This window comes from Bos indicus x Bos taurus, chromosome 2 (genome assembly GCF_003369695.1).
Source record: "Bos indicus x Bos taurus breed Angus x Brahman F1 hybrid chromosome 2, Bos_hybrid_MaternalHap_v2.0, whole genome shotgun sequence".
Lineage (NCBI taxonomy): Eukaryota > Metazoa > Chordata > Mammalia > Artiodactyla > Bovidae > Bos > Bos indicus x Bos taurus.
In genome coordinates, this window is record NC_040077.1 from 70,670,078 (window position 1) to 70,696,846 (window position 26,769).

The window sequence follows — 26,769 nt, forward strand, 5'->3', positions numbered from 1 at the left end:
AAAAGAAAAAAGAGTGATGTAAGCTTTAGATAGCTGTTGATACTCTTTTTTAAAAAAGAAAATTTGAGAATGTTCTCTTCTAATTTTCTGAGAGTTATATTATAAATGTGTTATTTATTATGAGAGTGATAATTATGACAGTTTATCATGAATTGGATTTTGTTAAGTACTTTTTTCTGCATTAACTAACTGTACAGTTACATGATTTTTCTTCTTTAGTCTATTGATATGTAGACTACATTGATTTTCTAACATTGAAAACCAGTCATGCATACCTGGAAATCCCATTTAGTATATAAATCTTTTTAATGCTTTATTGGATATGGTTTACTGCTATTTTGTTGAGGATTTTTGTGTCAACATTCATGAGACATATTGATCTTTAGTTTTCTTTTTGTACTGTCTTTGATTTTCATATTACGATAATACTTACAAAACGAGTTAAGAAGTAGTGCTCTTTACTCTTCTGTAAACCGTAAGAGATTGTCTGAACTTAGTGTTAATTCTTTTCTTAAAGGTTTGTTAGGATATTGGACCTGGATATTTCTTTTTATAAGAGATTTTAAATTACAAATTAACTTGTTTAATAGGCATAGATATTTATATTATTTCTTTCACCTTGGTTGAGTTTTGGTAGTTTGTGATTTTTCAAGAATTGGTTCATTCCTTCTAAGTTGTTAGCATAAAGTTAGTAGTATTTTCTTGTTTTCTTTTTAATGGCTGCAGCATCTGTGGTGATATATCCTGTTTTACTCTTGATATTGGTGATTTGTGTCTTCTTTCTTTTTATCTTTGTCAGTCTTGATAGCGCTTTATCAATTTTTATTGATTTTATTCAAGCAACCAGATTTTCAGTTTTTCATTTTCTCCCTTGTATTATTTTAAATCTCGTTGATTTCTGCTCTGGTCTTTATTATTTCTTTTTTTTTTCTGATTGTTTATGATTTATTTTTCTTTTATGTCTTCTTGAGGTAAGGACTTAGTTTATTGATTTGAGAACTTTCCTCATTTGTATTTTAAACTTTTAGTGCTGTGAATTTCCTTTCCAGTGCTGCTTTAGAATCATTCCATAATTTGATATCTTTTATTTCCACTTTCATTCAATTCTTTTTAAGATTTTTTATCTTTGAGATTTTTCCTATGATCCATGCATTATTTAGAAATTAAAAAAAGATTCCAATTGTTTGAAGATTTTTCTATTATTATCTTCTATTTTGATTCCATTATTGTCAGAGAATATCTGTAAATTTTAATTTCTTTTACAGTTTGTTGAGGTTTGTTTTATGACTCAAGATATGGTCTTAGTAAATATTCCATGTATGCATGGAGAGAATGCATACTCTGCTGTTGCTGCATGGAGCATTTTATAAATGTTAGATCCTGTTGGTGTTCAGTTGTTCTATACTTTTGCTGATTTCCTATCAATTGCTGAGAATGGGGTGTTAATATCCACAATTATAACTAGGATTTGTCCATTTCTCTTTTCAACTATATCGATTCTGTTTCATGTGAATAGAAGTTCTACTGTTTGGTTTCTTATAGACATCTTATAAAGGGTCATAGCTTTTCATGCACTTTGCCAATTTCTGCCCTGTACTTGGTAAAGTTAGATTATTTATGAAAGTAATTACAGGTACGTTAGGTTTAAAGCTGCCATCCTAGTTTGTGTTTTCTCTTTGTTTCTTCTATTTCCCATTCATCTGTTTCTCTTTTCTTATCTTCCTATAGGTTGAGCACTTTTTAGAGTTCCATTTTTATTTATTTATAGTTTGTTTGTGGTACATCTCTTTGAATAGTTTATTTAGTGGTTTCTCTGTGCATTACAATATACATACATAACTTAGCACAGTCAGTGGTATCAACATTTTATCACTTTGTGAGTCAAGTGTAAAAATCTTATTTACATTTATGTCTTTTTATTGTCTTCACTTTTTAAAATGAATTGTCTGAGGTATTTCCTCTGCATACACTGAGAGCCACATTAGACGGTATCATATATTTATTTCAACCGTCAATTGTGATCTTTAAAAGCTGTGAGGAAAAGGATAATCTAACATATATCCTTGTATTTTACCCGTTCTTCTTTCCCTTTTCCTGTTCTTCCCTTTGGAGGTGTCAAACCTTTTCCTACATCATTGCCATTCTATTTGAAGATTTCCTTTAGCCATTCTTCAAAGGTAAGTTCATGAGCAATAATTTCTATTAGTTTTCCTTCATCTGAGAACTTCTATTTTCCGATCATTGTTAAAGGATGCACTAGGAATAGAATTCATGGTTGACAATTTCTTTCAGCACACAAAAAGTACTGTGCCACTTCTAGCTGATCTCTGTGGTTTCAGATGAAAAATCTGCTGACATTCCAAATAGATATTTCTTTATAAGTAATTTCTCCTTTCCCTCTGGCTGTTTTCAAGACTTTTTCTTTTTCTTTTGATTTTTAATTTTCTTTATCTCTAAATTTTTCAGATTTTTGCCTATGTATCTTGATATAGATTTCTTTGAATTTACCATGTTTGGGATTTGCTCAACTTCTTGGATCTGTAGGGTCTTTCATCAAATTTGAGAAATTTTCAGCTACCATTATTTCTTTGAGGTTTTTTTTTTTTTTTTTTTTTTGGCTTCACACTCTTTCTGGGACTTCAGTGATGAGTATTATGTGTTTTGTGTGTGTGTGTCTTTTTTTATTGACTCACACATCTCTGAGGCTCTGTTTATTTGTCGTTTTGTTGTTGATTTTCTGCTTTTCAGGTTGGGCAATTTCTATTGTTCTCATTTAGTTGAGTGATTCTTTCTTTTGTCATATTTATTACACTATTGAGCCAATGTGGTGATGTTTAAAAAAGATTTTTGGCATTTTGAAATTATATAATTTCCATCTGAGTCTTTTATATATCTTCTATTTTGTGAGATTTTTTTTCAAGTTTTGTTTGTAAGTACTCATTAAAGCATTTTTGTGGTGGCTGCTTTAAAATTTTATTGAATAATTCCAACATTTGTGTCATCTCAATGATCTTAGGTTTAAGTTTCTTGCATAAACTGTTTAGGTTTATTAAATAGATTCTGGCCCATTTTGTGGCTATCATTCTTGACAGTTTCTTCTAACCACTAAGAGATGAAATGATCGACACCAGTCAGTTCAGTTACTCAGTTGTGTCTAACTCTTTGCAACGCTAATGGACTGAAGCACACCACACTCCCAGAGCTTGCTCAAACTCATGTCCATTGAGTCGGTGATGCCATCCAACCATCTCATCCTCTGTCGTCCCCTTCTCCTCCTGCCTTCAATCTTTCCCATCTCAGGGTCTTTTCCAGTGAGTCAGCTCTTCACATCAGGTAGCCAAAGTATTGGAGATTCAGCTTCAGCATCAGTCCTTCTGATGAATATTCGGACTGATTTCCTTTAGGACTGACTGATTTGATCTCTTTGCAGTCCAAGGGACTCTCAAGAGTCTTCTCCAACACCACAGTTCAAAAGCATCAATTCTTCAACACTCAGCTTTATTTATAGTCCAACTCTCACATCCATACATGACTACTGGAAAAACCATAGCTTTGACTAGATGGACCTTTTTTGGCAGAGTAATGTCTCTGCTTTTTAATATGCTGTCTAGGTTGGTCATAGCTTTGCTTCCAAGGGGCAACCATCTTTTAATTTCATGGCTGCAGTCACCATCTGCAGTGATTTTGGAGCCCCCCAAAATAAAGCTTGTCACTATTTCCATTGTTTCTCCATCTATTTGCCATGAAATGATGGGACTGGATGCCATGATCTTCGTTTTTTTGAATGTCGAGTGTTAAGGCAACTTTTTCATTCTCCTCTTTCACTTTCATCAAGAGGCTCTTTAATTTTTCTTCACTTTTTGCCATAAGGATGGTGTCATCTGCATATCTGAGGTTATTGATATTTCTCCCATTAATCTTGACTCCAGCTTGTGCTTCATCCAGTCTGGCATTTTGCACAATGTACTCTGCATATAATTTAAATAAACAGGGTGACAATATACAGCCTTGATGTACTCCTTTCCCAATTTGGAACCAGTGCATTGTGCCATGTCTGGTCCTAACTGTTATTTCTTGACCTGTATACAGATTTCTCAGGAGGCAAATAAAGTGTTCTTGTATTCCCGCCTCTTTAAGAATTTTCCACAGTTTGTTGTGATCCACACAATTAAAAGCTTTAGCATGGTCAGTGAAGCGGAAGTAGATGATTTTCTGGAACTCTCTTGCTTTTTCGATGATCCAACAAATGTTGCTAATTTGATTTCTGGTTCCTCTGCTTTCTAAATCCAGCTTGAACATCTGGAAGTTCTCAGTTCACATACTGTTGAAGCCTAGCTTGGAGAATTTTGAGCATTACTTTGCTAGTATGTGAAATGAGTGCAATTGTGTGGTAGTTTGAACACTCTTTGTCATTGCCTTTCTTTGGGATTGGAATGAAAACAGACTTTTTTCCAGTCCTGTGATCACCAAATTTTCTGGCATATTGAGTACAGCACTTTAAAGCATCATCTTTTAGGATTTGAAATAGCTCAACTGGAATTCCATCACCTCCACTAGCTTTGTTCGTAACGAGCTTCCTAAGGCCCACTTGATTTGGCTCTATGTGAGTGATCATACCCTCATGGTTATCTGGGTCGTTAAGATCTTTTTTGTATAGTTCTATGTATTCTTGCCACCTGTTCTTAATATCTTCTGCCTCTGTTAATGATCAACATAGGGGTAAAGAATTTATCATATCCTTTGCTTTGTACAGAGCAAGTTAGACAAAACCTACAGATTTAAAGTTTCCAGTTCTAAAATACTTTGCCTTTATGCCAGTATAGCTCTGAATTAAAAAGCATTCTGCATTTTGGACCTGAACTACTCCCACCTCCCCGTCATGTCTGTTTTTCCTCTTGTTATCCTTTTTCAAATGCCTTACACCATGTTCCTACCATGTAGTTGAAAATACCTGTATTTTCCATGCTGGCCCTCACCCCTACCTCTAGCACCTATGATATGTGTGTCTCTGAAACATAGTTTATCTTTCTATTCCCATCACATGTTAAGTTTTATCACATTTTGTGCTGTCTATGAGACTGTATTTGCCATCCACCATCTTCTATTAAATGTGAGGCTTCCTATCACACTTACTCATTCTCACTATCATGACTATACGGTACCTGAGGTTTTAAGTTCCATTTCTGATGCTCTCCCAACACTTTTAAACTGGCAGTGTTCAACTCTGCATGTATTTGGCACCCAGACTACTCATTCATCCATTCAACTAGCCGGTCGCCATTTTTCCAGCATATCATATTGATGCTGGAATGCAGCCTTAGGAACTTCCAGGCCATATAGAGGAGACTGAGATATAGAAATAGTTCAAGGTGCTCAGGGTCACAGCAGATAAAAACAAAGTGATGTGGGGAAGAAGAGCAATGTCCCACCCATCCCAGGGGAGCCTGAGGATCTATCTTGGAGCAGGGAAGTCTCTACTCTGCTCCCAAAGGATGAGTAAGAATTAGTTATGCACAAAGAAGGAAGAAATATTCCTTCCTTGGGATTCAGGGGAGATACTCTATCTGAAGTCAGAAGGGTGTAACCCCAGTGGTCTGGGCTCACCATTGGTCAGTATCAGGGGTGGAGGCATGGCCACAGGAGAGCTGGCTGGAGACCAGGCTACATGTACCCACAGGGGAGGTGTTTGCCCTGAGGGCAGTGAGCCCAAGGGCTGAAAACAAGGGAGCGACTGGGGCAGGATGTGTGTTGGAGAACTCACTCAGGCTGCTATGTGGGCCTAGACTCCAGGGGTGCATGCAGGTAGAGAGGACACCCTGTGATAGACAGAGACTAGCCTTGCGTCTTTAAGGAATATGAAGCAACTAATACAGAGAACAGTTAAATCTCTGTCTACTGAGAAAACTAGAAGGAAATCCATGGAAAAATTCTTCATTGCAGAAGCAACATGTGCTTTAGTTGATTACATACTACTAAAGCACATGTGATAAGCACAACATGATAAGCACAGGTGCTATAGTAGTATGTATTTGTAACATGATATCGTTAGTGTTAAACTAAAAGGAGAAACAGTCCATCTAGGAGGATACGGGTTTGTTCGGAAGGGGAAATGGGAGGAAGGCCGCATCCCAGAAAGCTAATGAAGCTTACCTCAGCAGGCTAGGACCTCAGGGGATTAATTATGAGATTACTAATCCTTGAAATGCTCTCCATATTGTTTGATAAATTATATTATGCATGTTTTACTTTCATAATTTAAAAATCTAAAGAAAAAGAAAGCAAAGGCCTGGACAAAATGTGCAGATCTTGTCTGATAACCTAATAGGTTTTTCAACTGTTCCAAACCTCACTCACTGCTTATAAAATGGGAACAATCATTTCCTCCAAAAATTTTGAAACTGAAATATGTTAGTTCATCGGTTAATCTGATGTATATCTATTGAGCACCTCCTGTAGCAGGTGGCACACTGGGGCTTCTACAATGAGCAAGGCTGATGTAATATCTGGCTTAAGGACCGTGCTGTTTCAGCAAGGAATATATGCAGAGGTGTTTTTCAACCAGCCACACAAACGAGTGGCCTCTTGCCTTGTGGAAGGAGGATCAAGGGGAGGATTTGGGTGTCATTGGTCTTTGTGTCTTTCCCCTCATGGAACTTCATGGAGACCCCCTTGCTCACCCAGAGGGGATTTGGGCCCAGGCTAGGGACCTCTGCTCTCCACTCTCTCTAGCAGCTGCTTTCTGCCTGTGTTCTACTTCAGATCCAAAGCCCAAGAGGAGAAATGGAATGAACTGCATCATGGTCCTAGTGATCTTGTACCTGGTTCTGCTCACTGCGGGCGCTGGGCTCTTGGTGATACAAGGTAAAGCATCTGAGTCCTGTCTGGTCCTTCCTTGGGTAACAATGTGGCCCCAACTGACAGAGGACGCAGGCTCAGGGGAGAGCCCTGGGGCCACTGCTGCCCATCTGCTGGGAGAGAGTTCTCAGGCCCTGGGAGGCCAGGGAGGTGGGGGGACGAGAGGGGAAAGCAGAAAGGGCAGTGTGTGTTACGTGTTACATGTGTGTGTGTATGTATGTGTGTGAGGGGGCAGGGAAGAGGGAGGCAAGGAGAAATAGACCACACATGTGTATGTCTGAAGCAGTGAAAGAGGCAGTGATTTCACACAGGTGTGCCTTATGCATCTCACATCAAGAATTCCCTCTCTCTGGGAGGGAAGGAGCCTTGTTTGGTTGGTTTTTTTTAATTTATTTATTTTGATTGGAGGCTAGTTACTTTACAATATTGTAGTGGTTTTGCCATACATTGACATGAATCAGCCATCGGTGTACATGTGTTCCCCATCCTGAACCCCCTCCCACCTCCCTCCCTATCCCATCCTTCTGAGTCATCCCAGTGCACCAGCCCTGAGCACCCTGTCTCATGCACAAAACCTGGACTGGCAATCTGTTTCACATATGATATTATACAGGTTTCAACACTATTCTCTCAAATCATCCCACCCTCGCCTTCTCCCACAGAGTCCAAAAGACTGTTCTATATATCTGTGTCTCTTTTGCTGTCTCGCATACAGGGTTATCGTTACCATCTTTCTAAATTCCATATATATGCAATGGCAAGCCACTCCAGTACTCTTACCTAGAAAATCCCATGAATGGAGGAGCCTGGTGGGCTGCAGTCCATGGGGTCGCTACGAGTTGGATGCGACTGAGTGACTTCACTTTCACTTTTCACTTTCACACAATGGAGAAGGAAATGGCAACCCACTGCAGTGTTCTTGCCTGGAGAATCCCAGGGACCGCAGAGCCTGGTGGGCTGCTGTCTATGGGGTCGCACAGAGTCCGACACGACTGAAGCGACTTAGCAGCAGTAGCAGCAGCATACCGTATTGGTGTTTTTCTTTCTGGCTTACTTCACTCTGTATAATAGGCTCCAGTTTCATCCACCACATTAGAACTGATTAAGATGTAGTCCTTTTAATAGCTGAGTAATATTCCATTGTGTATATATACCACAGTTTTCTTATCCATTTGTCTGCTGATGGACATCTAGGTTGCTTCCATGTCCTGGCTATTATAAACAGTGCTGCGATGAACATTGGGGTACACGTGTCTCTTTCAATTCTGGTTTAGGAAGGAGCTTTGTTGATCAGTGTTTCGTTTCAACATTATTTGACTTTCAAAGTGCTCCCAGTCCAAATGGTTAGGTCAGGAAGCGATTTTATCATACAGACCATGAAGTTGCTCAAGCGTGTCATGTGCCCAGTTGTCATAAGCACACATCACACACATATTAATGCCTCACATGATTAGGCCAGGTCCGCATATTAGTGGCCATGCACTCATGCCCAAGCATGCACAAAGTTCTTAACTGCATGCAGGTTGATCATGGATGCAGTGGCTGCACAGACTGTGCCAGTGTGTTCTACGGACATGTAACATCTGAGTGTGAAGTGCCCATGTGCCAGATACAGACAAAGCTCTGTGCTTACTCTAGGTCCTCATAGTACACAAAACATGTGTTTACATAGTCAGAACTTACAGAGTTATGCACATATAACACAGAATGTCAGGGTTATGTTCAAATGCCTTGGGCTTTAATGAAGTCCCTAAAAGAATGCTGAAGGGTTGGGGTGTGGGGTGTCCAGTTCTAAACCTGCAGAAGCGGCTCCGGGTCCTGGAGATGGCCTACAACAATGAAACGCAGGCCCAGCCCACCCAAGTCGTCACCAAGCTGGAGACCCTACAACAGCGGATGGACAACTTTATTCAGATCCCAGGTTGGTCCCTCCCCACTGAGTTTGGACTTTTCAGAGAGAATGGGAGTCGGGGAGCTGCTTGTGTGTGGACAAGAGGGTCTCTAGACCCAAATTCCTTTCTTTGGCAGAGGGGCTTCCCAGACCCTGGCCTGGCATGAGACCCTGGAGGCCAAGAGAGGGGGTAAAGACTGAATGAGGAGGGCGTGAAATTACAGGCACCCTGGGTGGCTGCAGACAGATCTGGAGAGAGTGGGGTCAGGAAGCTAGGAGCCAAGGACCCTGTCCAAATGATTATGACATCCAAGAGCCAAGGTCTTCAGTAACCATCCCAAGGTCAGGTCTGGGTCACAAAGCCCTCAGACCAGCCCAGAATGCTCAGGAGGGCAGGTAAAATGCAGAGCCTGGGGCAATTCCTAGGACCACTTCTAAGTGGCAAACTAATACTAGTCTGTGGCTGGAGAGAGGAACGGTGGGCACCAAGCCAGTCTAGCCAAAGCAGGTACCATGGAGGGGAGAGGACATTGGACCTGCCCTTATAGAAGAGACCCCAGAATGCACCCTGGCTCCTCCCACATGTGGGGACGCAGACAGAGGTGGCAGACTGCCACACAGAAGTCCCCTGCACTCGACCCCTCAGGCCCCTTGTCTTGGGCTTCCAGCCTCCAAAACTGTAAGAAGTGAATTTCTTTGGCTAAGCCCCACCTCCCCAGTCCATAATGTGTTGTTATAGTGGCCAGAATGGACTAAGACAGGATAAGGAGCCCCGTCACATCCATCCAAGTCTTTGGGAGGCTGTCATCCCCAAAGCAGTCCTGGAAAGGGAAAGATCTGATATGGGTGACAGCAGTGATGGGTGCCATTTATCAGAGCCTGGGCACGCTTTCCATGTGGGTTTCCATGTGGCAGCCTCAGAACAGCCCTGCTTAACTGGTATATGAACCCTAGTTCACTGAAGAGAAAGCTGATGCTCCAAACGATGGAAGGTCAGGCCCAGGATCACTCAGCTAAAGGGGCAGTGCTGCTGTTCAAACCCGGGTCTGTCCGGCTCAACCTCCCTCTGGAGTCATCATCTATACAACTGAATTTTGCCTGCTGGGCCATGAGCTTCTTGTGGGAAGGCACTCCATCTTTTCTTCCTTCCACGCCATTGGGCTGATCCATGGTGCCCAATGACACTTGTCGAGTGAATGATGGTGTGAGTGGCACTGTCATCCTCACCTTGGTCATTGGGGCATGGTGTCTCTGCTCCTTTTCCTTAGGTCTTTCAGTCCAAAGGGGCTCAGGGTGGACCTCGCCTTCCCCACCTGCCAGGACCGCTCACAGAGAAGTCATAGAAACCACCTCTGTCTCCTGGCCCCATAATCCTTTTTCTCCTCCTTGTCCAGGCTACATTCTGAATTCCTTTTCCTTTCCAGGACCTCCAGGACCCCGAGGCCCACCAGGAATCAAGGGAGAGGCAGGTGAGCAGGGGCTGGGTGTGTGTGCCAGCCAGGCAGCAGCCTGTCTCGGAGCAGCTGCCACACACACACCCCACCCTGAAAGTCTGAACTCCGAGCGGGGTCTGTGTGTGAGGGAGGTCACCTGGGGTGAGACCCTACATGTCCTGGGATGCTGGGAAGTACCTGCTTCACGGAGGAGACACCTAGGTGTCGATGGAAGGGTGAGGACACTGCGAGACTTGGTGCTCAGAGTACAAGCCTATGAGCATCCCTGGAGACAGTCAGGCTCATTGGTCCAGACTCCAGAGTCTGACACAATTGCCTTCACCATAGACTGGTTGCACGACCTGGGGAGCACCCCTTTACCTCTCTGGGTCTCAGTTTCTGTGTCTGTAAAATGGGGATAAGAATGCTTCAGATGATTACTGGGAAGTTAAAATTATAATTCAAAGCCCATGATTGGCTCTGTGTTTTAGGCTGTGGCTTTAATATGCTCAGGTGCCTTACCAATGGCCACGGCAAGGCTCGGATGTGGGGGCTTGGATGGCCCCTGGGGGAGAGGGGCTTCATCACTGTTACAGTCCACTCTGACCTTCACTTAGACTCTCAAACCTCCAATCCCCAGAGGGGTGGAGGCTGCTGAGTTGTAAAGATGTCAAGAAAGCTGTTACTAAAGAAAGAGCAGAATGAGAGGATTTGCAAGAAAAGGGGAAATACACTGAGAGCCTCTAAGTCTCCAGGACACCGAGACAGAAAGAAAAACACCACTAGTTGCAGAAGGGAAACTTGTTAGGAGGGAAAACTTTTTTTTTCCAGGAACTAATTTTTGGAAGGATTTTAATAGAAGGGGAAATCCCAGCAGGCCTAGTGTTCTAAGTCTCCAGCAGGGTTTTACTGAGGAAGGTTTTCAGAATGGAGGATGGGCAAACAGTAGAAGGAGAGTTCAGGGACCCACCCAGGCACACAATCACACATGCACGGTCACACTAGGGCACCTGCTCACACGTGCACATCACTCACATGCATACACGCCCACACACTCACTCACATGCACTCACCACCCCTACCACAAACTCATACACACTCACTCACTCAGCCTTCAGGGCCAGGGAGGGGCAAGGTCACCCAGAGGGTGGTGGGTAGCCAAGCATCCCAGGGGCACAGTGGTGGTCACTTCTGTCCAGGCGAGCAAAGGACAGGATGGGAAAGCTGCGAACAGAGTGAGAGGGGGAAGAATCTCCTGCCATGTATAACTGGTGGCAAGGGCAGGCCTGGCAGTGCTGGGAACTCAGGAAAGAAAAAGGTGGGAGATCCAAGTGGGGCCCGAGGTGGGCCTGGGTCAGGAGGGGAGACCGCTGGTAGTGAGGACAAAGGGGCTGATAAGGCATCTAGAATCTTCCCTTGATGGCCAGCACTTGGTCTAGAGCACTGCTTCTCAAGCTAATGGCCATGAATAAGAACCATTTGAGATGCTTTAGAGGCCGTGGAGGATTCAGATTTTGGAGGTGTGGGGGACAGGCTTTGAGAAGCACGGCCCACTGCTCTGGCCACGACTGAGCAGCTCATACTCCTGGGCTCCTGGCCTTCCCAGAGACCACCCTTGGGGTGGCTTGCTGGGGTGACCATCACTTGGCTTACTGAGATTTAACTTCATTTCAGCAAAAAATGGCAATTACATTAAAATAATACTAATTAAATTTTATGTGCTTTCCAGGACAGCTATAAGGATTGGAAATCATTGTTTTCAAACTCCGCTACATTGTAGGTAGTGTGAGTGATCCTGTAATGCAGAAAGGGATTTCAGTTCCTAGGTCAGACAGATCTGGGTTGGAACATGGCTCACTAGCTGTGTAACCTCTCTGAACCTCAATTAACTCACCTATAAAAGGGGGATAGTAATAGCAACCTTCAGTGAGGATTGATTACAACATGAATATAAGACAAAAGATGTGTGATACTGTAGCTGGCATGTGGGAATTATCTACATCAGAAGAAACTGAGGGTACTTGCCTTCATGAAGTGAGCCCCTATAGGGGACATGTCAGCCATCCTTAAATACTAGAAAGGTCCTTGTGGAGGAGAAAATAGACTTGCTGTCAGTGATACCCATCAGAAGAATGGAGGCCAAGGGGCAAAGGTTTCTGGAGAACCAGTTGTGCTGAGGTAAGGGAGGAACAAACAGTTAAGACTGGGGTCTGCCCTACAATGAAACAGGCAGATGCGGGGCTGGGGGAGAGGGGCTGCAGAATTCTTGGTGGAACAGAAGGGAGATAACTTGCACCAGGTAGGTGGTCGGACAGTTGACCTATGAGGATGATTCCAAAGGTGGCCCTCCACAATTCTCAGTGGCCCAGACTTTCTCAAGATGGCCCCGGCAGCCCCAGAGAGGGGATGAATGAGAGCCAAGCCTTTGCCTGTGGAGTCTGAACCACACTGCTTCCCACCTCACACTCACCCACTGCCACACCCAGGCTCAGAGCTGGGAGCACTGCAGCTGGCAAGGGGAAATGCATCGGTTTCATGTCTTCAGAAATCAGGACTCCTCTTCCCAAATTACCCACTGTTTGCCCAATCCACTGCCCGCAGACAGGGTTAGCAGACCAAGTGGGACCCGCCCCTGCAGTACTGAGTACTGAGGTTTTCCTCTCTTTGTCCCAGAAGATGGGTAATGCCACCGTGATGAGGTTCCAGGGGATCATGTCAATCTCCTTCACTCCACCTTCAGCTGTGATGATGGGGAGTTTCTGAAGTCAGATGTAGCTGTCATTCCTCAGTTGGTCCCAGATTCTGGTATTTTCACCAGTACTACTTTGCTTCCCAAGGTGGTCCTCTTTGTGGAGACATGGAAGTCATAGCAACACACACTCAGGCCCACACCAGTTTCAAGAAACCTCATACAGGAACTTCCCTGGCAGTTCAGTGGTGAGGACTCCATTCTCTTGCGGTCCAATCCCTGGTTGGGGAACTAAGATCTTTCAAACTGCCTGGGAGAGCAAAAAAAGAGAAAAGAAACCTCATACAGTCACACAATTGCCTTAATGTGATGACCCTGACTGGCCCAGAGCAGCAGGGCACCAACAAATGCCTCAGGGAATAATTCCTTGCATTGTCCTAGCTTTTTGGCCCTTCTGCTCAAGTGCATGCTCTGAAGGACCGAAAACTTGTTTGCTCTTTGCAGCTGAGGCAGTTGTAAGGGACTTCAATTGTAATCAAGGTCTCTGTGGTTGTTTTGTCTTCCATCAAGGAATAATCATTCTCTAAGTATCCTAACCACCTCAAAGAATCTCATTCTCAAGACATACACCTAACATCTCTCAAATCTTAGATCCAGAGAGTTCTGTACAGCAGTTGCTTCTTTGCCTCCACTCAAGACGACTTTGCCTACTTTTCTAATTCATTAGAGAGGAGGCCAGGGCCTTTCTGTGTTCTCTCCAGCTCTGCTGCTGCATTGCTTCAGTTGTGTCCAACTCTGTGTGATCCCATAGACAGCAGCCCACCAGGTTCCTTCATCCCTGGGATTCTCCAGACAAAAATACTGGAGTGGGTTGCTATTTCCTTTTCCAATGCATGCATGCATGCTCAGTCGCTTCAGTCGTGTCCAACTCTATGCAACCCTAGGGCCAGCAGCCCACCAGGCTCCTCTGTCCATAGGATTCTCTAGGCAAGTGGGTTGCCATTTCCTTCTCCCTCCAGCTCTGAAATCATGAAAATAATCGAATAGAGCCCTTTAACCAAATTCTGTATTAACGAGGCAGTCCTGCCCCCTGAGGGAGTTGCTAGGAGTGCGACTCTGCTGATGGTGGGACCTCACCAGCCTTCCTCTGCCAGTGGGTACCAATGAGCAGGCCCTTTATGGGTGGCTGGCAGGTTCAGGAAGGGGTTGCTGAGCCCTGCCCAGTGAGGAGCCTCCCTCAATTGATACGCTCTGAGCAGTGGCAGGAAGGAGGAGGGAGTGACGGAGGACAGAGGAAAGGATGGATGGGGGCAAGCTCCGAATACTGATGCCAAGTGGAAAATGTGAAACCGTGGCCACCAGGCAAGACTGTGTCTGAACCACTAGCGGTTCAGTGCTGTTGCAATGCTTTTCTCTCCATCAGCACCTCAAAGCTTCTGCTCTCAGCACATGAAATCTGCTTTCTGGAATATTCAGAATTCTGTTTGGGAAGTTTAAAAAAACAGTTCTCCAAATTCAGACACTGAAATAAGCTAGGCAATGCCGATGGAGAGCTCAGCTTCTGGGACCTTCAACTTCCCATCGGCCAGGCCAGGTCCTCTCATCCATTTTTTATGAGTTTATGCCTGGTCTCTGGGCAAGATGGTGTGCTCTTTGAGGGCAGTCATTGTATCTTCCACTTCTGGGCACCAAGGAGTTCAAGGAGTCTGAGTTTGGAATTTGAGTGGGACAGGAAGTATCAGAGTTGGATGTAGTGGCCTGGCTTGCCCTCCTCCCATGGTGGTGGTGGTTTAGTTGCTAAGTTGTGTCTGACTCTTTGCGACCCCATGGACTGTAAACTGCCAGGCTCCTCTGTCCATGGGATTCTCCAGGCAAGAATACTGGCATGGGTTGCCATTTCCTTCTCCAGGGATCTTTCTAACTCAGGAATCAAACCTGGGTCTCCTGCACTGCAGGCGGATTCTTCAACTACTGAGCCGCCAGGGAAGCCCCACCCTCCCTCCATGTCTGACCACAGTTTCTTGGTTTTTCAGGAAGAAAGGGAGACATGGGCATGAAAGGAGACATGGGACCCCCCGGAGCTCGGGGGGATAAAGGTGACTCAGGAAAGCCAGGTTTCCCAGGTAAGAGTTTGCACTGTTGGGTCTGTTGTCCTGCGGGTATTCCCCTTTCGTCTTGCAGGCTGAAGCTAGAGGGTAAAAATACAATCCCTAAAAATCCTTCTGTACTTTAGGAGTGGCTGGAATTCCTGGAATCAAAGGTGATCAAGGTAAGAATTGTAGGGATGGGCATCATTCCAGGTACCACTCTCCCTGTCTCGTATTTGACTGTAATATTAACCCAGAGCCTCTGAGATTTTGTAAAACCTGGCCCGTCCTTAAGAGGAAAGGAGCAGTATTCAGAGGGCAGCCCTAATTGATATTCTTTTTTTTTTTAATTAATTTTATTTTATTTTTAAACTTTACATAATTGTATTAGTTTTTTGAGAGCGTCTCTTCACTCTGCTGCTCAGGCTTGTGAAGCCAGACGCTCACACCCAGAGTTCTGAGTGAGTCCATAAGCTTCAAACCCTGCAGCAGTGAAAGGAAATAAATTAATAAATTGCTGAGACTGTAATTTTCCTCCCACTAATAGGGCTAGTTTAAGGCTTCTAAAGAGAGATCTTTTAAGCTGCCCAGGGAATATTTAAGGTGTTAAGAGATGCATGTGCCACTGCAGAGAACAGAGGTGTGTTGAAAGCATAGGCAGCCAGGCCCTCTACCAACCACCCCCAGCCTTCTATTCATGACTTTACTTTCAGGACCTCCTGGAATGAAGGGTCTTCCAGGCTTTCCAGGAGCTGTGGGATCCCCAGGTGCCAAGGGTGATACTGGCAGCATTGGCCCCACTGGGCCAATAGGTGAGGTCCTGGGTCCTGTGGTTGGTGTGGGGAGTGATGTCTGAAGACCCACCCAGTCCAGCCCTTACACTCTCTGTGTTATCTATTGTCCAGGACCACCAGGGCTGCCTGGGACACCAGGAGTCGAAGGTGTGAAAGGAAGCAAGGGGGACACAGGTAACAGAGGCTGTGGGTAGGTGGGCAAGTGGAGTTGCTGGGTGTCAGTGATGGACATGGAGGAGGACTACTTCCCAGCAGGGCCATCAGAAGGAGGCAGAGGGTGTCCTGAGCTCTCGCCCCTGAGCATCTGGATTAAGAAGGGCACCTTCCTCTGCCAGAGCCCTTTGAATCCAAGGCCCTATGGCTGTTTTTCTCTGCCCAGAGTCCATGAGAGACCTTGAATGCCACAATCAAATCTCCACTGTCAAACAGGAGGGGGGTGGGCACCTTGCTTGCACTGTCTCCTGGCCTGCCTTCCAGCTGTGCATGTAGAGCCTACCCTCTCCCACTGATCTGAGGTGGGGCCCCAAGGGTCAGGGCTCTGGATTTGGGCAGCAGTTGTCAAAAATCCTGGTGGTCCTGCAATGCGGGAGACCTGGATTCAATCCCTGGGTTGGGAAGATTCCCTGGAGAAGGAAATGGCAACCCACTCCAGTACTCTTGCCTGGGAAATCCCATGGATGGAGAAGCCTGGTAGGTTACAGTCCATGGGGTCACAAAGAATCAGACACAACTGAGCAATTTCACTTTGTCAAAAAACCCTACTTGCACATTCTCCCAGGGGGGCCCCGGCTGAAAATAGTGACCCACAGTTCCCCAACTCACAGAGATTAGTTCATGAGCCATCACACCAACTTAGTCAAGGTCATAAGCTATTAGGCCAATTTAGTCAAGGTTATAAACCATCCTACCAATGTGGTCTGCTTTATGCTGCTGCTAAGTCACTTCAGTCGTGTCCGACTCTGTGCGGCCCCATAGACGGCAGCCCACCAGGCTCCCCTGTCCCTGGGATTCTCCAGGCAAGAACACTGGAGTGGGTTGCCATTTTCTTCTCCAATGTATGAAAGTGAAAAGTGAAAGTGAAGTCGCTCAGTCGTATCCGACTCTTAGCGACTCCATGGACTGCAGCCTACCAGGCTCCTCCGTCCATAGGATTTTCCAGGCAAGAGTACTAGAGTGGGGTGCCATTGCCTTCTCCAGGTCTGCTTTATAAACAACTGCTAACTTTTGCTAGTCACTAAGTAAGTCCAGGCACCCATGATGATCTAGAAAGTCTGGTTCACTGGATAGTCTAGAAAGTGTTGGGCCTCCAAGACACATAAGACCTGGTTCCTGCTCTCAGACATGCAGGCTGATTCAGGAGACAGGCAGACAGACTGTTGTTAGATGGTATCAGGCACACTCTGCTGAGGGTTTTGCATGGAGGAGTGCCATGTGCCATTTAGGAAGCCAGGTGCAGGCCAGGAGGTGTTGTGGCCAGTGAAGGTTGAGAAAGGGCTGGGCATCTTCCAAGGATGTCTGTGGACAGTCACTGCAGGTGCAGAAGGTCATACTTGAGTTAGACAACCTGGATGCCTTCATCCCAGAGCTACGCTAGAAACCCACACCAGGGGCAGGCCCTCTCATTTTTCATTTAAGCGGTCAATGGATTGATTGATTTTTTTTAAACAGATGTGACTTGATTCTATCAAAATCTTCAAGTTCACAGTGGCCCCTGGTGTAGGTAGCAAAATATAGCATCTTGCAAGAGTGATGGAAGAGCTGGAGTTGAGTCATAGAGGATGAATAGGGCTTGGCCAGGTGGAGAGAGGAAGGCAAGTCTAGAGAAAGGGAACAGAGCAGGTGAAGTCTTCGAAGGTGAGGGAGGGCTCTGTAGGTTGGCATCCCTTGAGTCCAGGTCTGGGATGTGGTGGAGGTTCAGGAAGCTCTGGCCAGAGAGCTGGGCAGGTCACTTTCTGAGCCTAGGAGTCAGATCCTTTGACCTTTGGGTTTCCCCTGAAGGTTGGCAGGAGCCCTGGCACAGGTGACTCCTATACACACTGTCCTTCTAACCCATCCATTTTCAAAGCTGCTTTCCTTTTCACAGATGGTGGATCAGGAAAGGCAGGGGATCTGCTACCCAGTCCCATGTGGATGCCACCTGAAGGCTGTCAGCAAAGTCTCCATGTGGGTGTAGTGGTCAGGCGACCCCAATTTATTGGCTGCTTCTTTCTGGTCTTATACTTCTCTCTTCCCTGACCCCAGATCTTAGGATTTCTGATTCTGAGGCCTAAAGATGTCTTACCCCTGAGTTTTCTGCTTGGCTTCATGAAGATGCTGGCTTTTCTCCCTCAGTTATAAATTTTGGGGAGAGCCCCTGTACCACATCCCACCTTTGCCAGACTAGTGATTCTTGACTAAGCAAGAGTATGGGTGATAAAACAAGATTTTACACACAGGCAGCACTGCATCTACTTCCCAGGTCCCCAGCCTGCGTCTCCCACTGTCCAAAGGTGGAGAATCTTGCCTGCACTCTGCATCCTGGGAGGGTTTGAGTCCTAAAACTCAAAGAGCATTTTCATGAGTTTCCAATTCAGTGCATCTGGTTTGGGCATCTGTTTTTTGTTTGTTTGTTTGTTTTTAGAAATGTAAAGGAGAAGAGTTTTTAAATATTTTTATTTATTTATTTGGCTGTGCTTGGTCTTAGTTGTAGCATGCAAACTATCGGTGTGGCATGTGGGATATAGTTCCCTGACCAGGGATTGAACTCAGGGCCCCTGCATTGGGAGCTCAGAGTCTTAGTCACTGGACCACCAGAAAAGTCCCAGAAAGTTTTTAACAAACCTTGTACAGGTGACTGATGTTCACTATAGTTTGACTACTCATTTAGGAGTAAGGGATGGCCCAAGGCTACTGAAAGTCTTTGGAATCCCATGGAGAGCCCATGTGAAACTCCAGGCAGGGGTAAGCTGGCACACTGGTGGAACAGGCAGCCACAGTGCCCAGTGGGAGGCCAACCCTGGTTCCCAAATTTAACTTCACCAGTCCCTCTCTGTGTGACCTGGGTAAATCACCTAGCATCTCTGAGTGTAGACTTCCTCCTCTATGAAGAGGGAAATGGCACAACCTAGCAGGGCAGGTGAGAGATGTATGTGAAGCCCCTGACAGTGTCCAGCATAGCGCATTCAGGAGCAGATGCTTAGTCTCTAAGAGGTGAGGGGCTGGGGGAGGGTGTGAGAAATGAGGTGGGAGAGTCAGGCCTCGGGGACCATGGACCTAGTGAACCAGGGCTTACCTAGGGCTCCTGTTTGTACAAGACATTTGTTGTTTGGTGCTTTGGAGGCTTCTTAGGTAGTGGGGAGGCAATCAGGAGGGATCACAGTGTGAGGTGGCTGCAACCTTGCATCTAGGGACAGGCTTTTAAGGTAAATTGTGCAGTATGGCATCCTTTAGGACGAGACATGGGGGATCAAGTGTCTAGATATGAACCATTTTTCTATTTAACAACCAAAGACAGGTTTCTGAATGTGGTTTCTCCTCCCTAATCTTGACAGCTGCAATTCAGATGCAGGTAAGCACAGAGGATGACTTCCCAGGTGGCACAGTGGTAAGCTTCCCAAGTGGCTCAGTACTAAAGAGTCTGCCCTCCAATGTAGGAGAGGCAGGTTTGATCCCTGGTCAGGAAGATCCCCTGGAGGAGGAAATGGAAATCTATTCCAGTATTCTTGCCTGGGAAATCCCAGGGACAGAGGAGCCTGAAGGGCTACAATCCATGGGGTCACAAAGAGTCAGGTACAACTGAACGACCGAGCACACACCTAAGTAGAGAGGACACATCTGCCGCCCCTGATGGGCTTCTTACGGTCAACAGCAAACATTTTGGGGGGCTTCCTGGGCAGCAAGGCTGGAGCTCCTGTGGGGGCTTTAGCCCCAGGATCCCAGGTGCTTCCCACTGGAGGAGTACATACACGTACCAAAAGGGTCCCCAGGGTCTGCATGACACCACTTGCCAGACACGAGGCTTAGGGCTTGACACAGGTGACTTCATTTCAATCTCATAACCACCCCTGAGGCAACCAGAAGCTCAGAGGAGAAAGGTTAGGCTGAGGGAGAGGGAACTGGACTAAATGCCACAGAGGCAGATGCAAACCCAGGCTATCTGGGGCCTGTGCTGCCCTGGGAGGAAGCACATCATCCATGGGCAAGGCCAGAGAAGGTTTTATAGTCGGCAACATCTAGCATCATAGCAGCTTTCACAGGCTTGATCCAGTTCTCCAGGAGACCAAAGGGGTGAGACTTTCCAACCAGAGGGACCGGTAGGAGCACAGCTGGCCCGGGTGAGCTGTGGCCTGCCTGCCAGCTGACCTCAAAGGTTCTAGAAGAAGCTCTCTGAGACTCAAACTGGTCCTCATCTCAAGAATGAGGGGCAAAACTAGTTGGTCTCTCAGATCTTTCCAGCCCTTCCAGCCTCCCTTAGTGCCCAGGCCTGCAGCAGCAGCTCCTAGCTCCTCAGCCCTCTGACCCTCCTCCTCAGACTAGCCATCTGAAAGGCGGCCAGGAGCCAGGACTCCTTGTTCATTATTCCAAGAAGGGATCCTGAAGAGGTGTGCCAGGCCCCGCCTCTGCTCTCCACTGACCAGCACACAGTGGGTGCTCAGGAAAGCCAGGAATTTAAAGTGAGAGGCAGGAACGTCCCCCAGGTGATTGGCAGTGAGAGTAACTGAGTTCCTCTTGGTTCCTAGTGACCATCCAATGAGTGGGTTTTTGGTTAAAGCCGACTGGCTTGTTGGAAGGGACCCCAGTCAAGATCATGGTGGAAGTACAATCCCATTGTTACCCTGAAGAAACTGTTACTTCATGATCAGTAATGAGCTTTACTTTCCCCAAGTTTGCATGACTGTCTTAGAGAATCCTGTTTTCCTGAAATTGAGAGATCATGGAGTTGCTAAACCAATAGGTTATTATCCCACAATAAGTAATGACCCATCATGGTGCTGGGAATAGTAGGCCTTCTACATAAGTTAGTGAATAAAGTGATGAATGGAGGAAAGAAGGAAGGGAGGGAGGGAGGAACTTTCACATCAGAACTACAAATAGGATCGTCCCAAACAATTGCAGTGGTTATTTTTCCATTTTCTGGACATGAGACCCTTTAGCTGCCTAACTGTTTAGCTACAGTGGGGGCCACGATGAAATAAACCAATAGACTTATGGAGTATCTACTGAGGGTGAGAGACTCCCAGAGCTTCTAGTGGCCACTGAGTGCCCTCCACAGTCTTTTAGAAATAAAAATAACTTTATTTTCAAAATATCTCTCAATTCTTTTCCAACAGAAAATGTTTTTTCCAATCTTTTCCTTCTTTTGCAACAAGAAGGAATAGATATCAAGCCAGGTTATTACTGGACAAAGAAGGCCAGTTACTGAGTGTGGGGTCTGTTCACCTAATCCAGACCTTCATCCACCACGTTTCTATTTCACCCCAATACACATACCCATTTATCTGCAATCTGTCTACTTTTATGCTCTGCTAAAGTGGCTTTAAACAATCGAGGAGAACCAATGTACCTTTCCATCTGCATTAATCAGACAGAAGGTAGAGGTTGTCTAAGATTAAAAGTGTTTAATATCTAAGTTTTATTATCTTCTTCCCTTTTCTGTATTTTGATCTTAGGACTTCAAGGACAGAAAGGAACAAAAGGAGAATCAGGATTTCCAGGTAAAGCGCTGGCTTCATTTTAATTTTCCACAATAATGACTGGAAGGACTCTCTGAGGCGGGTTTTGTTGACCCTGAAAGCAGGGCTGTAACTGCAGTAACTTTCCACCAGAGTGATGAGGCCTCCAGGGCTCTGTCTTTCAAGCCTCAGGCTCTTCCAGTGATAAACCAGGGGAAAGGGTTTAAAGCGGTGGAGTTGAGAGAGAAAACGGTAAAGAAGCCCCGGAAGCTGCCGCATGGTGGTGAATTCAGGCTGCGCAGCTGCCGTGGAGCTAAGCAACTTTCTCTCCAGTTCCCAAGGTGGTTGCCTGGCCTGTATCTCTTTGGTCCATCTCCCTGTTCACTCTGGCCCTCAAGGCACCCACTCCTCCTGCTCCTTCTCACAGGACTCTCATTACAGTCCTTGTTTGAGCAGTCTTTATTACTCCTAAGGTAGATTTTCTTTTCTTATTCTAACTTACTAATGGGGACACTGAGGCCTGGAAATGTTCTAGCAAGTTCTCCCAGAATGGCTTCCACATAATGGCCCAATGAGGACCAGCAACTTTGGAATCCTGTCGGCTATTTTCACCCTCTTGTCCCCAACCAGAGTTTACCTGGAAAGTGGGGGGATTGGGGCAGGGGCAACACTCTGCCCCTGCCCCAAGGCTGAACATCCAAATAGCCCACTGATAGGGGTGGGGGGACTTTCAGGACAATTCATTCATTAAACACCAAAGCTGTTAGTTTCCCTTGGAAAGTAGAGCAGAGCATCTGATGGCGGTGGTCTCTCTCTTCCTCAGGCCTTTCGGGCGTGAAGGGAGAGAAGGGAAGCCCAGGCCTGGGAGGCCTCAAGGGGGCACCTGGACCAACTGGCCAAAAGGGAGAGCCCGGATCGAGAGGTAAGGTCTCGGCTTCTGACATAAGAGTTCAAAGGAGAGGCCTGTTATAAGGAGTTGGGGGTGGTTTTCAGAACCAGAAGGCTAGAGGCTTAGTGGTTCTGTGGAGAAGTCTTGTGCTGGGGTTGCCCTCGGCCTGGAGCTTACAGAGGTGAATAAGGCACAGCTGGGCACTCAGCACAGCAGGTGACAATGTGCTGCACCACGCCCAGCCAGGCCCCCGGACCATGCAGTCTCCGTGACTGACCTCAGGAGAGACCTCCCACTCCATGCCTCTTGAATGTCCTTCTCTAATCTAGCTTAAGTCCTTCCTGCTGTAGCTCAGGCCCATTTCTTCTTGCTCAACCACAGAGATCCATGGCATATCCAGTCCCCATGATGCCAGGGGGCCGGCAAAGATGGAGGAGAGAGTCTGACCCCCACCACTCCTCCCCACTGCTGGCAAAGGAGAGCAGGGGGTTCCTGACTTGGTTTCCTTCAAACTGTGCCATTTTTTTCCTCATGACAGGAGCTACTGGGCCACAAGGAGCCAAGGGAGAAAAAGGTCAAAAAGGTAATTGCTATTTCTGTTCTGTTTAACGTATGCTATAGAGGCTACTCTGTACTTGAAAGTTGTATATGTTCTGGGGGAGAGGCCTTGTTTTTCAGAGAGATTCTTCGTTTGGGGGGAAAGCTAAAAGGCTGTCCCTTGAATAAGCCTGCCCGTGTCCAGAGCCACAGGTAACAGTTTCTCTCTCTCCCTTCTTTCCTCGCTTGTTCCCCACCCCCAATTCCCTCTCTCTTCCTCCCTTCTTCCTCCTCCCTTTTTTTTCTCCACAATGCAAGCAAAACATGGCAGGCTGGATTTGCAAGGCCAGCTGCAGAGGCACCTCCTTGTATGGCCTCATGCCTACAAGCCTCAGTGCCCAGAGGCTGCTGGTAGTTCTGGTGCCATAACGAGGGATCTTACTGCTATGATGACAGCCAAGCAGAAGACTTCTTTCCCTAACTGTAGGACTTCCAAGCCTGGCATACTGCAGTCCATGGGTCGCAAAGAGTCATACACGACTTAGTGACTGAACAACAACAATAGGACTTCCAAAAATTAAAAGGCAGAACCTGCATCTGCCCAAAGCCCTGTGCTGCTTCCCTCACCTCTCCCACATGTGTTTCGTCATCCAGGTGACTCCTCATTATCAGTCCGGATTATCGGCTCTAGGAACCGAGGTCGAGCTGAAGTTTTCTATAATGGTGCATGGGGGACAATCTGTGATGACAGCTGGGATGGTTCAGATGCCACTGTCTTCTGCCGCATGCTGGGTTACTCCTCTGGATCTCCTGTCTACAATGTGGGAGCTGGTGAGTGAATCAGTCCTCAACCAGGAGTCTTTTTTTTTTTTTTTTGAGGTGTTGATGTGAGCTTTCTCTCCTGGGTAGGGTATTGGCACCCATCAGTTGCAAGTGACTCATTGTGGTTGTCTTAAAAGAAAGGGATTGGTTCAAGCAACTGAAAAGTTTCACAGCTCAGGGCCCCAGCTTACATCCTTCTGGCTGGCAGCCCCAGGAGAAAGAAGGCTCTCTTCCTCCACAGGGACAGAAGTCGCTGTCCATGCAGCCCTAACACCAGAATGCCACGTGTCTGACAGTGTTTGTGAGGGGTGCTCTCTGAAGGACAGCTGAGGGGTGGAAGCCAGGAGAACAAAGATGCTGGGCAGGCAAGCACAGTGGTTATCTCAGCTCTCTGGAGCCTAAAGGCCTGGGCAGCCCAAGCTTGATCATCTTCAAGGAGAAGGGAAGAGACAGTGAATCAGAGCAGGGGCTTCCTAAAATCAGTTTTGGAAAGATGTCCTGGAGTGCTGGACACTCAACTATGTTTTGCAGCAAAAGGTCATTTTCTTTGTCCATAAAAGCAGACCTGTGCTTTCCTCGTGGCTCAGTGGTAAAGAATCTGCCTGCCAATGCAGGAGACATGCCTACCAATGCAGGAGACGTGCGTTTGATCCCTTGGTCAGGAAGGTCCCCTGGAGTAGGGCTTGGCAACCCACTCCAGTATTCTTGCCTGGAAAATCCCGTAGACAGAGGAGCCTGGTGGGCTACAGCCTATTTATTGGGTTGCAAAAGCAACTTGGCAACTAAACAACTAAACAACCACCAAGAGCTGACCTGGCAAGGACACTAGGCTGGTTTCTCCTGCTCCTGCCCCCAAATCTTCTCTGTCCTCACCCTTCCCCCTCCACCCTACCAAAATGCATACCTATTTTTTAATCTGAGTCTAGTAGGATTATAAAACTCCTTAAAAATACACATTTCCTCCCAAAGATTAAGCCTATATAGATTGTCACACTGTAGTGTAAATTACTGGAATCGAATAAGCCAGTAATTTCTCTGAGCTCTTGATCTGAAATCGATTATATCAGAAGGCACGGGGTTTGAAGGAGGTATGAATGCTTTGGAACTGGGAATGACCTGGTTATAAAGGCATTTAAGGAAGAGAGATCCTTAGGAGATTTCAAATCATGCTTGGATTACATATTAAATACTTGGATGAGACTTTTATCAAAGGGTAGAAAGCAGAAGAGAGGCAGAGTCATCATAAGAGAGCAGATCAGTCGTCTGCACCGCAGGCCTGGGCAGTTGCAGGAGAAATGATCAGTCTAGCTCCCTGTGGAAGACCCCGAGGACAGACGGACCATACAGCTTGAACCCTAATCCCACACTCCTCTCTCCCCTTGCTTTCTCTGTGTCCAGGCTCTGGAAACATCTGGCTGGATGATGTTGCATGTTCAGGGTCAGAATGGACCCTGTGGGACTGCAACAAGAGCAGCTGGGGCTCTCACAATTGCAACCACAATGAGGATGCAGGCGTGAACTGCAGCTGACCCCACAGCCCACTCACCACTCTGCCCCCAAGGTGTCCACAGCCAAGACACTCAGCCCACGAAGGGAGGCGGTGCTCTCTGAGGGGCTCTCTGAGGGGTGGCTGACAGCCTCTGAAGCAGGTTCAATAAAGCTAATAAAGCTCAAAGCGCTACTTGGCACTGCCTGGCTGTGGCTGAAATTACTAGCTCTTCCCTCCTGTCCCTTAGGGATGCGTTCACTCAATGCACACAGCCTTTCATTGAGTCCTCATGCTCCTCTCACTCCCACCCAGTGCACAGGGTCAGTGGAATCTTAGCTCAGAACTGGGGCACATGGGGGCTGAAATTCCATGGTGAAAGTGGCGCTCACCCATTGTCAGAATTAGTCATGACCAGCCCTTCAGTCAGTCAGATGTAGCCTCTTTGCACAGCAGTGAATGGTCCCCCAGCACTGGAGCTACTCACCAGCAAATGAAGAGACCTCATGAAGTTGACACCAGGTTGCATGGAAAATAGGAATTGTACCTTTAAGCATGAAAATTTGTTCTCATTAGGATGTGGGCTCCATAAATGCAGGAACTTTCATCCATTTTATTCACCCACGGGAGACGTGGGTTTGATCCCTGGTTGGGAAGATCTGGCTGGAGGAGGGCATGGTAACCCACTCCAGTATTCTTGCCTGAAGAATTCCATGGACAGAGGAGCCTGGTGGGCTATAGTCTATAGAGTCGCAAAGAGTTGGACAGGACTGATTTGACTTAGCACACATGCATGCACTTGTAAATGGTAGAGCCCAGGAAGAGCAGTGGAAGGACTGGGAGATGGAGCAGAGATCCCAGGGCTTCCTCCCTCAAGAGCTCAACCAGCCACCCAAGACCCAGTCTGCACTTTCAGAGGCTGCAGCTGTTCAGAAATCAGCACCAGGGTCAGAGCTGCAGGGCAATGGGAGAGCTCTCTGGACCTGGGCACAGAGAGGGGAATGGGGCCAGGATTTGAAAGCTGGTTGTTTTAATTTGGCAGAAACCTCTATAATGATGTGGGTTTTCTTGGCACTTCAGGATGGAAGAATGGAAGGTCAGGGAGGAAGGAGCCCCTGTCAGGGGTTCTAAGATGTAATATTTTACAAATGTAACTTGTCCGTCTTATCAGCATCCTTATCTCTCAAAGCTTATTGCCCATTCCTTCTATCCTAACAAGTCCCCCACCTACCCACCCACATGGAAAGTCAAGAGCAGGTCCAACCTGAAACAGAGAGGAGGGGTCATCTCTCCCATCTGAATCTCAAAGTGACTTCCTGAACCTCTTTAGAAACAGGAGTACCATGAAAGCAGAGTTGAAAGCAGAAACAGTTTTCTAGTTTTTTCCATTTAATTTATCAAAAGCCAAGCCTGGCTGACTTGGTCACAGTGTTCTGAGTGCAGGAGGTCTGAGCAGAGCAAGCAGGAAGGAAGGGTACTGTGAAAGCCCCCTGCCCTTCCCTGGGGAAGGCGGGAAAGGAGACGAGGAGACAGAAATAGAGGAGGGTTCTCCCTGCAGTATCAGGCCCAACTCTCCCATCTTTATCTCCTTTCCCAGGATCTGCCTCCTTCAAGAGTGAGGAACTGTGGGACTGG

The 26,769-nt window shown here is 46.5% G+C and overlaps 1 protein-coding gene across 1 annotated transcript in view; it reads left to right on the forward strand.

Annotated features, from left to right (window-relative positions):
• The window catches only part of MARCO (macrophage receptor with collagenous structure), a 33,380-nt gene extending 8,044 nt beyond the window's left edge, over positions 1-25,336 (forward strand). Inside the window, exons 2-13 of the mRNA XM_027562277.1 lie at positions 6,760-6,861; positions 8,645-8,776; positions 10,171-10,215; positions 14,902-14,991; positions 15,102-15,137; positions 15,669-15,767; positions 15,861-15,923; positions 21,398-21,442; positions 22,224-22,322; positions 22,828-22,872; positions 23,481-23,657; positions 25,047-25,336. Of these exons, the coding sequence (XP_027418078.1) occupies positions 6,760-6,861; positions 8,645-8,776; positions 10,171-10,215; positions 14,902-14,991; positions 15,102-15,137; positions 15,669-15,767; positions 15,861-15,923; positions 21,398-21,442; positions 22,224-22,322; positions 22,828-22,872; positions 23,481-23,657; positions 25,047-25,177 (1,064 nt within the window). The 3' untranslated portion in view covers positions 25,178-25,336. The remainder of the gene's footprint in view (positions 1-6,759; positions 6,862-8,644; positions 8,777-10,170; positions 10,216-14,901; positions 14,992-15,101; positions 15,138-15,668; positions 15,768-15,860; positions 15,924-21,397; positions 21,443-22,223; positions 22,323-22,827; positions 22,873-23,480; positions 23,658-25,046) is intronic.
• Positions 25,337-26,769: the final 1,433 nt, after the last annotated feature.